The sequence below is a fragment of the Hemiscyllium ocellatum genome, chromosome 46 (assembly GCF_020745735.1).
Source record: "Hemiscyllium ocellatum isolate sHemOce1 chromosome 46, sHemOce1.pat.X.cur, whole genome shotgun sequence".
Taxonomy (NCBI): Eukaryota; Metazoa; Chordata; class Chondrichthyes; order Orectolobiformes; family Hemiscylliidae; genus Hemiscyllium; species Hemiscyllium ocellatum.
In genome coordinates this window covers 9,688,163-9,703,869 of record NC_083446.1, presented here as the reverse complement: position 1 = coordinate 9,703,869, position 15,707 = coordinate 9,688,163, and the positions used below count along the sequence as shown (strand labels likewise).

The 15,707-nt window shown below is 53.9% G+C and overlaps 1 protein-coding gene across 1 annotated transcript in view; it reads left to right on the top strand.

The window, feature by feature from the left end:
* Positions 1 to 15,707, top strand: part of atg2a (autophagy related 2A) — a 110,748-nt gene that overhangs the window by 80,959 nt on the left and 14,082 nt on the right. Inside the window, exons 19-22 of the mRNA XM_060855520.1 lie at positions 3,673 to 3,755; positions 9,825 to 9,946; positions 10,665 to 10,819; positions 12,405 to 12,557. Of these exons, the coding sequence (XP_060711503.1) occupies positions 3,673 to 3,755; positions 9,825 to 9,946; positions 10,665 to 10,819; positions 12,405 to 12,557 (513 nt within the window). The remainder of the gene's footprint in view (positions 1 to 3,672; positions 3,756 to 9,824; positions 9,947 to 10,664; positions 10,820 to 12,404; positions 12,558 to 15,707) is intronic.

Here is a 15,707-nt window from a genome sequence, read left to right as displayed (position 1 = left end):
GCTATAGGGAGAGACTGAACAGGCTGGGGCTGTTTTCCCTGGAGCGTCGGAGGCTGAAGGGTGACCTTATAGAGGTTTACAAAATTATGAGGGGCATGGATAGGATAAATAGACAAAGTCTTTTCCCTGGGGTGGGAGAGTCCAGAACTAGAGGGCATAGGTTTAGGGTGAGAGGGGAAAGATATAAAAAAGACCTAAGAGGCATCTTTTTCACACAGAGGGTGGTACGTGTGTGGAATGAGCTGCCAGAGGAAGTGGTGGAGGCTGGTACAATGACAACATTGAAGAGGCATCTGGATGGGGACATGAATAGGAAGGGTTTGGAGGGATATGGGCCGGGTGCTGGCAGGTGGGACTAGATTGGGTTGGGATATCTGTTCGGCATGGATGAGTTTTTAGACCGAATGGTCTGTTTCTGTGCTGTACGTCTCTGTGACTATGCGATGCAGCGCAAACGACAGATTATAAAGTCATATACTTAAACTAGTCATCCTGTGGTCTGCAATAATTTCAACTTAAATCCCAGAAGACCTGGTCTCAGTAATACTGAGTGAAGTTTGGCGATTTTAGTGAAACCAAATGCCATCCTCCTTCACTGGTTACCCTTTGAGGAAGAGCAGCAGTTATTTTTACCCAGCCTTCACCTGCATGGGACTCCCAGGCTCATAGCAAAGTGGTTAATCCCAACTGGTCTCTGCAGTGGTCCATAAAGACCCCTTTAGCTGCACCAATCACCACCACGTCATTTCCAGAGAAACGTAAGGAAGGGCAGCAGTTCTCTCAAACCTGGATAGAAATGTTAATGCAGGTGGCCACTCCTTCATTAGGATATTCCAGCTGAACACCAGCTTGTACCTTCAAGCACTGGAATTTGACCAGGAGTATGAACCCTGGACAGTTCACTGTCTTGCTTTTCTCTCAGTCCAGAACACTGATTCCAGTCATCATAGCCCTCCTATTTCACCCAGATCATTCCCTCCATGAATCCGTCATTGGTTCCACACCACCCAACCCACCCCCCCAAAACCAGCACACCCTCCTCCCCTGCTGCGACAGGAGATGTAAAACCTGCCCCCTCACCTTCATCCAAGGCCCCAAGGGATCCTTCCACATCCGGCACATCCAAACACCTCATCTACTGTGTCCGCTGCTCTCCATGTGGTCTCCTCTACGTTGGGGAGGCAGGACGCCAACGTGCGCAGCGTTTCAGACAACATCTCTGGGGGACAGGCACCAATCAACCCCACCACCCTGTGGCTGACCAGTTCAACTCCCCCCTTCCCACTCCACCAAGGACATGCAAGTCCTCGGCTGCCGCCCCAACCAAATCCAAGCCACCCTTCAACTGGAGGAAGAACGCCTCATCTTCCACCTTGGGGCCCTCCGACAGCACAGCATCAATGTGCATTTCAGCAGTTTCCTTATCTCCCCTTATTCCCAGATCCAACCCTCCAACTCGGCACTGCCCTGTTGAACCGTCCCACCTGTCCATTTTCCTTCCCACTATCTTCTCCCCCCCTCCCCACTAACCTCTCACAATCATCCCCCATCTCCATCAACCTTCCCAGCTATCTTTCTATCTCCCTATTTATCTCTCAGCCCCCTTTATCCTCCCATGTTCCTGATGAAGGGCTTTTTGCCCGAAACGTCGATTTTTTCCCGCTGCCCGGATGCTGCCTGACCTGCTGGACTTTTCCAGCGCCACACCTTTTGACCCACCCAGACTGTTGGTTGCCTGAACTTGGGACACTAAGCTGACAGGCAGAGTACAGGTTCAGACACCCCTGAACCCGTCCATACCCGCTGTTGGTCAGGCAGCATCCCATTTTGGTCCCGCTGTTTGTGGCTGCGTCTCGTGACCCCACTAACCCTAGCCCGAAGGAGGCTGATTAACAGCACTCAACTCGGGATTGGTTTTACCCAGAGTTATTCTGCCCACAGCAATCTGTAAGGCACTGCCTTGGCTGGCGAATGCGTGCTGCTTTCTAGGCATGGCATTGTCATAGTTTCGCTCAGGAGTTCTGTTTGTCGGACTATTTGTGCTATTTAAGTAGAATCTATTTATTGCAGTGTGTTCAAGTAAACACTTTAAACCCATGTCCCACCCGATTCAAGAACAGCATCTTCCTCGTTTGTTAAAACTCTGAAATTTTAAGGTTAATGTTGCCCTCTGTACACCTTCCCTGCCATTGTATTGCTCGCTCTGTTCTATTACTCCTGACGCACTTTGTATGGTGTAATGTGCCGGAACTGCACCCAAAATAAAACTTCTCACTGTACCTCAGTACGTGTGACAATCATAAATCAAATCAGATGGACTCTGAACCCTTCAACGCAGTGCTCGGTTTAAAAAGATTCTGTTGACTGTTTAAACAGAGTCTGTAAACTGCTTACTGTAATGTGCTGTTTAAGTAGACGAGCCTGTGGTGATGTGTTGTTCAGGTATGTGTCAAATGGTCTCTAAGCTTTTTTTTAAAAAACCAATTTGCTGTTTAAATAGAGTTTGTCGACTATTGTAGATTGGATTGTAGTTTAACCAGTGCTGCCAGAGTGCTATATTTAACCGATTCTGTAGTGTGCGGCCTCTGTTAACGTGGTGTCTGCATGGACTCAGCACATTGCTTCAGTGCACTATTTAACGGTGTTGGAGACACTGTAGGCGGTTTGTTGGAATGCGCTCTGTAAAGTTTTGTTCCATGCTTGCGTGGAATGTGGACGGTTGCTGGCCGTTTCTAGCTGCCCTCGAACAGACTGAGTTCATTTCAGTTAAGAGTCAACCGCGTTACTGGGAGGCCTGGAGTCAGATGGAAGCGAAACCCAGTCAGGACGCAAGAGTTCCTTCCCCCAAAGACCCTCAGTGAAACCAGATGGGTTCTTCTGACAATTGACAGTGGTTCTGCGGTTGCTAGCTTTTGATTCCAGCTTTAATCAAATTCACCCACTGCTCAGAACATCAGCCTGGCCCTCTGGTTTCCTGAGCCTGTGATATCATCACTGCAATACCGCCACCTCTCCTTACATATGTTTTGTTGTCATTGAATTGGACTTCTAGACCATTTGCTGTAATGCATGTTGTAAACAGGCTCCGTCAACTGCTATTATGCTCTGTTTAAATATTCCCAGCTGTACTGGGGTGCTTACCAACGCTGTGCAGATATATCTGTTGCTGTGTGTCGATGAAGTTGGGGGTTTTCTGGAGAGAGTCTGCTGTGAGCCCTGCATCTCATCTCGGTTGACTCTCTGGTCCCAGACACACTGCCGTTTCATTTGGGGTGACCACGGTCAACTTCATTTCCTCATAAGTGGGGCGGCGCGGTGGCACAGTGTTTAGCACTGCTGCCTCACAGCACCTGGGTCCCAGGTTTGATTCCAGCCTCGGGTGACTGTCTGTGTGGAGTTTGCATATTCTCCCAGTGTCTGTGTGGGTTTCCTCCGGGTGCTCCGGTTTCCTCCCACAGTCCAACATGCAGGTGAGGGTGGATTGTCCGTGCTAAATTGCCCGTAGTGTTAGGTGCGTTAGTCAGAGGGAAATGGGTCTGGGTGGGTTACTCTTCGGAGGGTCAGTGTGTGGACTGGTTGGGCCTGTTTCCATGCTGTAGGGAATCTAATCTAATCTAAACTCCACTTGTAAGACTCAGGTTGTCTCTCTATCTCTCTCTCTCCCTCCTGTAGGGTACATTCGCTGGGATACTCATAGGACTTGCCCAGCTCAACTGCTCCGAACTGAAGCTGAAGAGACTGTGCTGTAGACATGGGTAAGTGACATTCCGGGAACAGGCGAGTCTCTTTGGAGCCTCGGATCTGCCCACAGCTCTTCCCTGCCTTCTTCCCAGAATCCCCGCTTTATTTTGCCGAGTACACTGCCGTGCATGCAGGTACCATTGCCAAGCTCCGTGCTGTGACCCCTGTGACTGCCCCTACACCCAGCCACGGTGGGTCAGAGACTGAAAGGCACGGCAGGAATGCACGTGACACTTAGGACCAATTGGGAGTTCCAGCAGCCCAAACCCACCTCCAGCCATTACATGGATTCCCAATGTACTGAAGCCTTTTACTTTACTCCCATTAACTAAATCACTTCCCATTCCCACTGTACAGTATCCCAATTGATCAAACCCCCTTCCCATTCCCTCCCATTGTACACAATCCCCAATGGACCCAAACCCCTTCCCATTCCCTCCCACTGTACACTATCCCAATTGATCAAACCCCCTTCCCATTCCCTCCCATTGTACACAATCCCCAATGGACCCAAACCCCTTCCCATTCCCTCCCACTGTACACTATCCCAATTGATCAAACCCCCTTCCCATTCCCTCCCATTGTACACAATCCCCAATGGACCCAAACCCCTTCCCATTCACTCCCATTGTACACAATCCCCAATGGACCCAAACCCCTTCCCATTCACTCCCATTGTACACAATCCCCAATGGACCCAAACCCCTTCCCATTCACCCCCATTGTACACAATCCCCAATGGACCCAAACCCCTTCCCGTTCCCTCCCATTGTACACAATCCCCAATGGACCCAAACCCCTTCCCATTCTCTCCCATTGTACACAATCCCCAATGGACCCAAACCCCTTCCCATTCCCTCCCATTGTACACTATCCCAATTGATCAAACCCCCTTCCCATTCACTCCCATTGTCTCCAATCCCCAATGGACCCAAACCCCTTCCCATTCACTCCCATTGTACACAATCCCCAATGGACCCAAACCCCTTCCCGTTCCCTCCCATTGTACACAATCCCAGTGGACCCAGACCCTTTTCCATTTACTTCCATTGTACATAAACCCAATGGATCGCATCCCTTCCCGTTCCCTCCCGTTGTACCCAGTCTCACTGGTTCATACCTCTTCACATTGCATACAACCCCAGTGTACCTTTTGACTGTACCTACCTTGTGCAGAGGGAGCTTTACTTCGTCCCTAGACATAGGCTGTATTTGCCCATGATGTGTTGGATGGAGACAGTGTAGAGGAAGCGCTTGTGAAGTTAGGACCAAACGCTAGGCAAGGTTTCCCGATTTGTCGCAGGAAACCACTGAAATCTTGGAACTGCCAGGTGAGGAGGAGTCAACTGGTTCCTGTTCTTTATTCACCCAGCCCTTTGGTTAGTCACAGCAAAGTTATTATGTGAAAGATGTCTTCCCTTGTGAGTATCTTTCTCAAAGACCCAACTTATTTACCAGAAGGAGTCAATTTAATCAGTCCATCTTGAATTACAAAAGAGCAAGTTTATTAATTATCGCAAATGAGAATTAAAAACTCACATCGCACGTATACACAAAGATTACAGATAAGAAGTGAGTCTAGAATGTTAAACGGTGAAAACGAAAAATATGGTGGGACAGGTCAGTGTTCACAGAAAGCAGACAGGTTCAATATCATGGCGGTGGCGGTTATGTAGATGTTGGTGATTCACTTGTTGGCTTCAAGATTCTTCTGTAGGCAAAGTGAAGTTCATTCATCTTTCCTTTTTTAAAAAAAAGCTGGCTTGCAGCTCTAAGAGTGAGAGTCTCTCTTACCTGCAACGCAAGGGTAACTGAAAGATCGTTCTTCACCTGTGGCACCACAGCGTGCTGACTCTCGCACTGAAGCTGGTGCACACGGGAGCATCAGTCCCACAAGTCCACTCCAGTAGAGTTGAACCTTGCTTGTTAACCCGACCCTGTGTGTTTGATAAAGTGCTGCACCAAAGGTTAATTCACAAGGTTGGATCATATGGGATTAGAGGCAGCTTACTAGCGTGGATAGGCAACTGGCTGATAGGCGACAGCGAGTCAGGGTAAATGGGATCTTTTCTGGATGGCAAGATGTAACGAGTGGTGTTTGGTCCTTGGACCCCCAGCTATTTACAAGCTGCGTTAACGATTTGGATACAGAGATAGAAGGCTCTATTGTAATAGTTGCAGATGACACTGAAATAGGCGGGACGGTAAATTGCAATGAGGAAATAACCGTAGGAATGGGTATAGATCGGTTAGGAGAGTGGGCCAAAATGTGGCAGATGGAGTTTAACCTGAACAAGTGTGAGATAAGTGTGCATTTTGGCCGAATAAATGGGAAGGCGACCTCTTATCTAGATGGGGAGAGACTTCGGGGTACTCCCCTTGCAGAGGGATCTGGGTGTCCTTGTTCATGAGCCACAGAAAGCTAGCATGCAGGTACAGCAGATAATAAAGATAGCGAATGGAACGTCAGCTTTTATAAGGTAAGGAAGCATTGTTGCACCTACACAAGGCATTGGTGAGACTATACCGGGAGTATTCTGCACAGTTTTGGTCCCCTTATTTGAGGAAAGATGTGGCATTGGAGGCAGTTCAGGGAAGATTCACTGGACTGATTCCAGGCATGAGGGGTTTGTCCTATGAAGAGAGATTGAACAGTTGAGGTCTGTACACTGTGGAATTTGGAAGAATTTAGGGGGGGATCAAGTTGAGCCGTTCGTGATAGTGAAAGGTGTGGGCAAAATCAACATGGAGTGGTTGCTGGCTCATGTTGGGCGTTCTAGGGTGAGAGTTTACGACCTTAGGATAAGAGGTAGCGAATTTCAAACCGAGCTCAGGAGAAACTGTTTCTCCCCAAGGGTTGTGAATCTGTGGCATTCCCTTCCCCCAACCTGCAGTGGATGCTGGGAGAGCGAGTACATTTGAGGAGGAGTGAGACCGACTTTTAACTGGGTTATGGGTTGAAGGGAGAAGGCAGAGAAATGAGAGGGAAGAGCATATCAGCCGCGATCGAATGGCGGAGCATTCAGGATGGGCCAAACGGCCTCATTCAGCTCCTATATCGTATGAACCGTCCCTGGAGGGTAAGACCAACTGGTCTGCAAGAGATTGTTTTCTTGACTGAGAGTGGGTAGTAGAGGGTGGGAGTCCTCTCTCCCTGTTTGAGGTTCCTGTGATCTTTTACGTGCAACATCCCACTGGCTTCACACAGGACTTTACCAGGCAGTCAGTCAATATTCATCAGTTTTTCTGAGCAGCGCACCTTCTGAACACAACACATTTTGGAACTGAAACTAAAAGAAAATTTATAATTAGTGTTCTGATTCACCATCATAACATGGTCTAACACAACACTGTCCCTGTCCTGGGAGTGATTGATGGGGACAATGTAGAGGGAGTTTTACTCTAACCCCGCGCTGTCCCTGTCCTAGGGAGTGTTTGATGGGAGAACAGTGTAGAGGGAGCTTTACTCTGTATCTAACCCCGTGCTGTCCCTGTCCTGGGGAGTGTTTGATGGGGGAACAGTGTAGAGGGAGCTTTACTCTGTATCTAACCCCGTGCTGTCCTGAGTGTATGAATCTTGGCTCCAGGCGCCAATTGCCTGAGCTCCTCTCATTCTGGAAGATACCGTGTGGACGACTGAGGCTGCACATATTCCCGGAAGGAATTGTGTCCATGACCTCAGAGACCTGGGGCCCTTTGCGTTTTGCGAAAGAAAATCATTATGTAGCTGACGAAATGTCAGTCGAGACAATCCGTGAAATGTTTTTCTCCTGACTCCGTGTCTACGCCAACATCAGCCCAAAGGGCATCATTGTTGGTGTTTGCTCTCGTTCTGTTCTCAGACAGAGAGCCCAGTCACAGTGCGGTTCGAGTCCAGAATTTGTCCTGACACGTGATCAGCATCAAGAACAATGGCAGTTTCCAACAGTGAGTCCCTCTTTAAAACGCCTGCAGATATCAAATGATCAGTGCTGTCCTGTTCTGACCTAAGCACCATGCGATCCCTCAATCATCTGCTGGCTCTCTGTGAAAGAGCTGGGCAGGTTATCCCTTGCACAATTCCATCTTGACGCCTTCCACCACCAACCTATCAGGCAGTGCGTTCCAGCGTTTAATAAGCCCGTCACCTCACATCCTGTCTAGGCCCTTTGCCAGTCACCTGAGCTCCCTGTCTGTCTCGTTAAGGACACTTCCTGGGAATACGTCCTCCTCCTGTTTAAATGGAAGACCCTCGTTCAAGTCACCACCTTCACTTTGCATTTTCGGAAGGCTCCCTTTGCTCACCCCTGGGGTAAAGGACTTCGCGTCTGAGAAAAGTTAGACCATCAGAAATAGGAGCAGGACTGGGCCCCGATCTGCTGGTCAGCAGGATCGTGGCTGATCTGACACTCTCGGGTCCACGTTCCCCGGAATCTGCCTCCCTCATCCTTAAACGTACACACGGGGTCAGCCCCCACACCCCTCCGAGGCAGGGCGTTCCTGAGAGTGTCCAACTGTTGAGAGAGAAAAATTCCTCTTCATCAGGCCTGTAGACAGTGGATCTTCAAAGAATGAGGTGCTCTGACTGAAACAAGCAAACCTCTGTGGGGCATGATAGAGTAAGTGCTGGGAGGGTGTCTGGGAGGTTTGAATTAAGGGATAGGGGGTCAATGCAAGAATAGCAGGCCTCCCTATTAACTCGGAGAGCAGGAGAGTTATTTTCTGAGGTTCGTTGTTGGAATCCTTCCCCCCCACCCCCCAAGAGAATGCGAGAGACTGAATTCACTCATGTCCTCCTTCATGGATGAGTTTGGCAACGAGGGGGAGTACCAAGGGATTGAGGGAAGACGAGAGACGTGGGGGTGTACAGTCGCTCTGCGTCAGCGGGGGGTGGGGGTGTACAGTCGCTCAGCGTCAGCGGGGAGTGGGGGTGTACAGTCGCTCTGCGTCAGCGGGGAGTGGGGGTGTACAGTCGCTCTGTCTGCATCAGCGGGGGGGTGGGTGGGGGTACGGGCCAGCTGCTGCCATCCCTGCCCTCGCTGTGCCAATGCCATTGGTCTCTCCCGTCCAGACCGTCCGCCTGCGCAGGGTCAGACCCCGCTATCGGAGGGCAGTGCGCCGGGTGGTCGCGTGTTGGTTCGGTGGTGAACAAGTTGAGATGCTTAGCTCGCTGCGCCCCTATATCGCCCCCTCCCCGGGAGCAGAGTCATGTCATTCCCCCCGCCCCTGCCCCACTTGTCTCCCACAAGCTGGTTTGGTGGAGGTCAGTGAGCCTTTGTAAGGCCATGGTTACAGGGGGCCTTGACGGGAGCAGTCACCCTCCACGTCGCTGTGGTCCTGTCCTCCAAGGGCAACATTCTGACCTTTGTCAGCTGAACCCCGTAACGTGGATAACACAGACCACACCCCGCGATAACACGGACCAACCCCGCGATCACACGGTCCGCACTCCGCGATCACACGGTCCGCAGCCCACAGATGATGGCAACACACAGACACCCTGACTGCTACAAGGGACCAGGGCAGTTCAGAAGGGAGATGATTTGTGCCACATTTGGGCGGCACGGTGGCACAGTGGGTTAGCACTGCTGCCTCACAGCGCCAGGGACCTGGGTTCAATTCCCAACTCAGGCGACTGACTGTGTGGAGTTTGCACGTTCTCCCCGTGTCTGCGTGGGTTTCCTCCGGGTGCTGCGGTTTCCTCCCACAGTCCAAAGATGTGCAGGTTAGGGTGGATTGGCCGTGCTAAATTGTCCCGTAGTGTTAGGTAAGGGGTAAATGTAGGGGTATGGGTGGGTTGCGCTTCGGCGGGTCGGTGTGGACTTGTTGGGCCGAAGGGCCTATTTCCACACTGTAAGTAATCTACTAACAACTCCTGCTTCTCCTGTGACCCTGCGTGGCTGTGCAATGATCTAGTCGGTCCCTGCGCTGCTGAGGTACTACGCGTTCTTTTAGCTTTGTGCGAGCGATTGCCCCCACGGCGGATTCCCACCAGGGTCGGTGCGTCCTGCAGTGTACGGCGAAATGAGAGACCACTGGCCGTGCGTAATGACTCCACACCTGTCTCCCCCCCCCCCCCCCCCCCCCCATTGTGATTTTCACAGTCTGCTCGGGGTGGACAAGGTGATCAACTACGCCCTGACCGAGTGGCTGAACGACATCCGGAAAAACCAGCTGCCGGGAATCCTCGGAGGCGTGGGCCCCATGCATTCAGTGGTGCAGCTGTGTAAGTAACTGGGGGGGGGGAGGTGTGATCAAGAAGGGAGCACAGATTCCCCCGCCCCACTTAATCCCGTATCGCTCCTGATGGCACGTTGTGCCCACCCTGTCCCAGCCGTCAGGTGCATAGGAGGCTGACGAGGCCACACACTGTTGAATAGCCCCATGGTGTGAACGTCGGCCATGGGCGGTGGGCTTCAGCCACAGGCCTGGTACAGCACTGAGACACGGCTGGGAAAGTGCTGTCCCTGTCCTGGGGAGGGTTTGATGGGGGCGACAGTGTAGAGGGAGCTTTACTCTGTATCTAACCCCGTGCTGTCCCTGTCCTGGGGGGTGTTTGATGGGGGACAGTGTAGAGGGAGCTTTACTCTGTATCTAACCCTGTGCTGTCCCTGTCCTGGAGGGTGTTTGATGGAGGGACAGTGTAGAGAGATCTTTACTCTATATCCCACCCGTTCCTGGGGGTGTTTGATCGGGGGTCAGTGTAGAGTGAGCTGTATCTCTGACCCCCCCCCCCCCATTCCTGGGGTGTTTGACCTGGGGGAGAGTGTAGAGGGAGCTGTATCTCTGACCCACCCCCGTTCGTGGGGGTGTTTGATCGGGGGGAGAGTGCCGCAGACCCTCCTGTTGTGCTGACTCTGGTTCCGGTGCCCGTGTTGCTTGTTTCTGAGCTGCAGGAGCAGGCCGCAGTGCTGTGACTAACCGGTGTCTCTGCTTGGGCTCAGTTCACGGCCTCAGGGATCTCTTCTGGCTGCCCATCGAACAGTATCGGAAAGACGGGCGGATTATCCGGGGCCTACAGCGAGGGGCAGCATCCTTTGGCACCTCCACCGCCTCCGCAGCTTTGGAGCTGAGCAACAGACTGGTGCAGGCCATCCAGGTAAGGCAGCATAACCCCACCCCCACCCCCCGGGTCACCCAGGTACGGCTGTGTACAGCACCCCTGGATCAAATAGCTGTCCCATCCGGTTCAGCCTGGCTGCGAGAATTGGCGCTGGTCCGTGCTGCCGGCCTGGGAAGTTTAGGCACGTGCTATCTCCCTGAGGTAAATGCCCCCTCCAATTCCGGTCTGCCTTCCACTGCCACTGCTGAGTCAAGGTTTGGTGGAAATCTCTGGAACCTCCTGACAAGCTATCCCCTGCTTGTTGAAAGTTCGCTCTGCACCCCTTTGTGTTTACGAGGGGCCGAATGGCCTTATGCTCAACGCCCAGTAGAGATTAGATTAGATTAGATTCCTTACTGTATGGAAACTGGCCATTCGGCCCAACCAAGCCACACCGACCCTCCGAAGAGGAACCCACCCAGACCCATTCCCCTACCTTATATTTACCCCTAACTAATGCACCTAACACTATGGGACAATTTAGCATGGCCAATCCACCCTAACCTGCACATCCCTGGGACACTATGGGACAATTTAGCACGGCCAATCCACCCTAACCAGCACATCCCTGGGACACTATGGGACAATTTAGCACGGCCAATCCACCCTAACCTGCACATCCCTGGGACACTATGGGACAATTTAGCACGGCCAATCCACCCTAACCTGCACATCCCTGGACACAATGGGACAATTTAGCACGGCCAATCCACCCTAACCTGCACATCCCTGGACACTATGGGACAATTTAGCACGGCCAATCCACCCTAACCTGCACATCCCTGGGACACTATGGGACAATATAGCACGGTTAATCCACCCTAACCTGCACATCCCTGGGACACTATGGGACAATTTAGCACGGCCAATCCACCCTAACCTGCCCATCTTTGGATTGTGGAAGCAGTCACCCGAGGCAGGAATCGAGCCCAGGACCCTGGCGCTGTGAGGCAGGCAGTGCTAACCACTGAGCCATCGTGCTGCCCATAAGACAGACCCTGCAACTACGATCCTGCCACTTGCAGACCCCAACGCTCCACCCGGTCAGTTGTGGGGATTGAACCCGTGACCTTGGAATCCCCAGTTCTGTGGAATGACCTGTGATTCCGCATTTGTTAGATTCTGCAGGAGGCGGTGAACGCTGGTGGGAGGGGTCAGGGGTGGATGGAGGTTGCCCTTTGACCTGCGAATCGTGTATGCCATGTTTGGCAAGTGGTTTGCCCTTTGACATCAACGCCCCACGGGAGGAAAGGGGAAATCGGGGGAGGAATGGTATCTGCTGTTCATGGCCAGGGGGAGGACCCGAACAGGAATATCACTGGGAGGATGGAGACATTGCTCAACAGGGATGCTAATGCGTCCCTCTGGGGTTCGAACCTAGGGCCCCCTGGCCTCGAGGGAGGGACGCTATGACACGGGAGATTATATCTGACGCACATGGCCGACCCGCGAGGGGGTGGAGGCTGACGAGAAGGCTCTTTGCGCTGAGCTGAGTGGCCTCCTGTGCTGTAATTCTCCGGCGTGAACCCGGCTCCTTCCTGAACCCTGGTACTCAGCTCCGCGCACTGCTCTCTGCTGACAGGCCACTGCTGAGACCGTGTACGACATCCTGTCGCCGACGCCTCCCATCACCAAGGCGACCGTGGACAAGAGGTACCTGAGGAAGTACAAGAGGGTACAGCAGCCTGCCGACCTACGTGAGGGAGTTGCCAAAGCCTACGACACAGTCCGAGAGGTAACGCAGTGAAGTGAGGGGGGGCTGGGTGGGAAGTGGGTGTATAATATACATGTGTAACTTATGATGTGGGGACCGCTTTATTGTCAAACTCTGTTGTGAGAGGTTGGTTTGCCATTTATTCTTCGGTGGGTTGTAGATATCGCCACTTACTTCCTGTCCCTCATTGCAGAGTCATCCCTCAGTGCTGTGGGTGTGGACTCGGCTAGATTGGGTAGCCAGGCCAGATTTACCTCCTTCGCCCAAGGTCACTCATGTACCAAAGGGAGCTTGGGGCCAATCGACCCACAGGTTTGGGGTCACGTTGTGGCCCTGCCATTGGAGACTCGACAGGGTCGAGCTCCATTCTGTGGAAAAGGAAGGTGCAGGTCACTCCCAAGGTCGCGAAGGGAGTTGTGGCGGGTGAGATCAGTATGAGGAGGTCGTCAATGTAAAATACATCCCTTTCAGGGGCAGTTCCTCCTCTCCGAGAGTGGGGGCCAGTACGAAGCTTGCTCCCACCAAGGGAGTCGGTGTGAAAGGTCAGTTTGGGGCGGAGAGGGGAAGCTGAGTAAAGCATGAGGGAGAAAGGATAGGACGATAGGGTGATGGAGATCAGGGACAGGGGATGGAGTGGGATGGAGATCGGGGATAGGGGATGGGGTGTGATGGGGATCAGGGACAGGGGATGGGGTGTGAGGGAGATCAGGGACAGGGGATGGGGTGTGATGGGGATCAGGGACAGGGGATGGGGTGTGAGGGGGATCAGGGACAGGGGATGGGGGTGTGATGGGGATCAGGGACAGGGGATGGGGGTGTGATGGGGATCAGGGACAGGGGATGGGGTGTGAGGGAGATCAGGGACAGGGGATGGAGTGTGAGGGAGATCAGGGACAGGGGATGGGGGTGTGAGGGAGATCAGGGACAGGGGATGGGGGTGTGATGGGGATCAGGGACAGGGGATGGGGGTGTGATGGGGATCAGGGACAGGGGATGGAGTGTGATGGGGATCAGGGACAGGGGATGGGGTGTGAGGGAGATCAGGGACAGGGGATGGGGTGTGATGGGGATCAGGGACAGGGGATGGGGTGTGAGGGAGATCAGGGACAGGGGATGGAGTGTGAGGGAGATCAGGGACAGGGGATGGGGGTGTGGTGGGGATCAGGGACAGGGGATGGAGTGTGAGGGGGATCAGGGACAGGGGATGGAGTGTGAGGGGGATCAGGGACAGGGGATGGGGTGTGAGGGAGATCAGGGACAGGGGATGGAGTGTGAGGGAGATCAGGGACAGGGGATGGAGTGTGATGGAGATCAGGGACGGGGGATGGGGTGTGATGGAGATCAGGGACGGGGGATGGAGTGTGATGGGGATCAGGGACAGGGGATGGAGTGTGATGGGGATCAGGGACAGGGGATGGAGTGTGAGGGAGATCAGGGACAGGGGATGGGGTGTGAGGGAGATCAGGGACAGGGGATGGGGTGTGAGGGAGATCAGGGACAGGGGATGGAGTGTGAGGGAGATCAGGGACAGGGGATGGGGTGTGAGGGAGATCAGGGACAGGGGATGGAGTGTGAGGGAGATCAGGGACAGGGGATGGAGTGTGAGGGAGATCAGGGACAGGGGATGGGGGTGTGAGGGGGATCAGGGACAGGGGATGGGGGTGTGATGGGGATCAGGGACAGGGGATGGAGTGTGAGGGGGATCAGGGACAGGGGATGGGGTGTGAGGGGGATCAGGGACAGGGGATGGGGTGTGATGGAGATCAGGGACAGGGGATGGGGTGTGAGGGGGATCAGGGACAGGGGATGGGGTGTGAGGGAGATCAGGGACAGGGGATGGAGTGTGATGGGGATCAGGGACAGGGGATGGGGTGTGAGGGAGATCAGGGACAGGGGATGGAGTGTGATGGAGATCAGGGACAGGGGATGGGGTGTGAGGGAGATCAGGGACAGGGGATGGAGTGTGAGGGAGATCAGGGACAGGGGATGGGGTGTGAGGGGGATCAGGGACAGGGGATGGGGTGTGATGGAGATCAGGGACAGGGGATGGGGTGTGATGGAGATCAGGGACAGGGGATGGGGTGTGAGGGGGATCAGGGACAGGGGATGGGGTGTGAGGGGGATCAGGGACAGGGGATGGGGTGTGATGGAGATCAGGGACAGGGGATGGGGTGTGATGGAGATCAGGGACAGGGGATGGAGTGTGAGGGGGATCAGGGACAGGGGATGGGGTGTGAGGGAGATCAGGGACAGGGGATGGAGTGTGAGGGGGATCAGGGACAGGGGATGGGGTGTGAGGGGGATCAGGGACAGGGGATGGAGTGTGAGGGAGATCAGGGACAGGGGATGGAGTGTGAGGGGGATCAGGGACAGGGGATGGGGTGTGAGGGGGATCAGGGACAGGGGATGGGGTGTGAGGGAGATCAGGGACAGGGGATGGAGTGTGAGGGGGATCAGGGACAGGGGATGGGGTGTGAGGGGGATCAGGGACAGGGGATGGAGTGTGAGGGAGATCAGGGACAGGGGATGGAGTGTGAGGGGGATCAGGGACAGGGGATGGGGTGTGAGGGGGATCAGGGACAGGGGATGGGGTGTGAGGGGGATCAGGGACAGGGGATGGAGTGTGAGGGAGATCAGGGACAGGGGATGGGGTGTGATGGAGATCAGGGACAGGGGATGGGGTGTGATGGGGATCAGGGACAGGGGATGGGGTGTGATGGAGATCAGGGACAGGGGATGGGGTGTGATGGGGATCAGGGACAGGGGATGGGGTGTGGTGGAGATCAGGGACAGGGGATGGGGTGTGATGGGGATCAGGGACAGGGGATGGGGTGTGATGGGGATCAGGGACAGGGGATGGAGTGTGAGGGGGATCAGGGACAGGGGATGGTGTGAGAGGGGGATCAGGGACAGGGGATGGAGTGTGAGGGGGATCAGGGACAGGGGATGGTGTGTGAGGGAGATCAGGGACAGGGGATGGGGTGTGAGGGAGATCAGGGACAGGGGATGGAGTGTGATGGGGATCAGGGACAGGGGATGGGGTGTGAGGGAGATCAGGGACAGGGGATGGAGTGTGATGGGGATCAGGGACAGGGGATGGGGTGTGAGGGAGATCAGGGACAGGGGATGGAGTGTGATGGGGATCAGGGACAGGGGATGGAGTGTGATGGA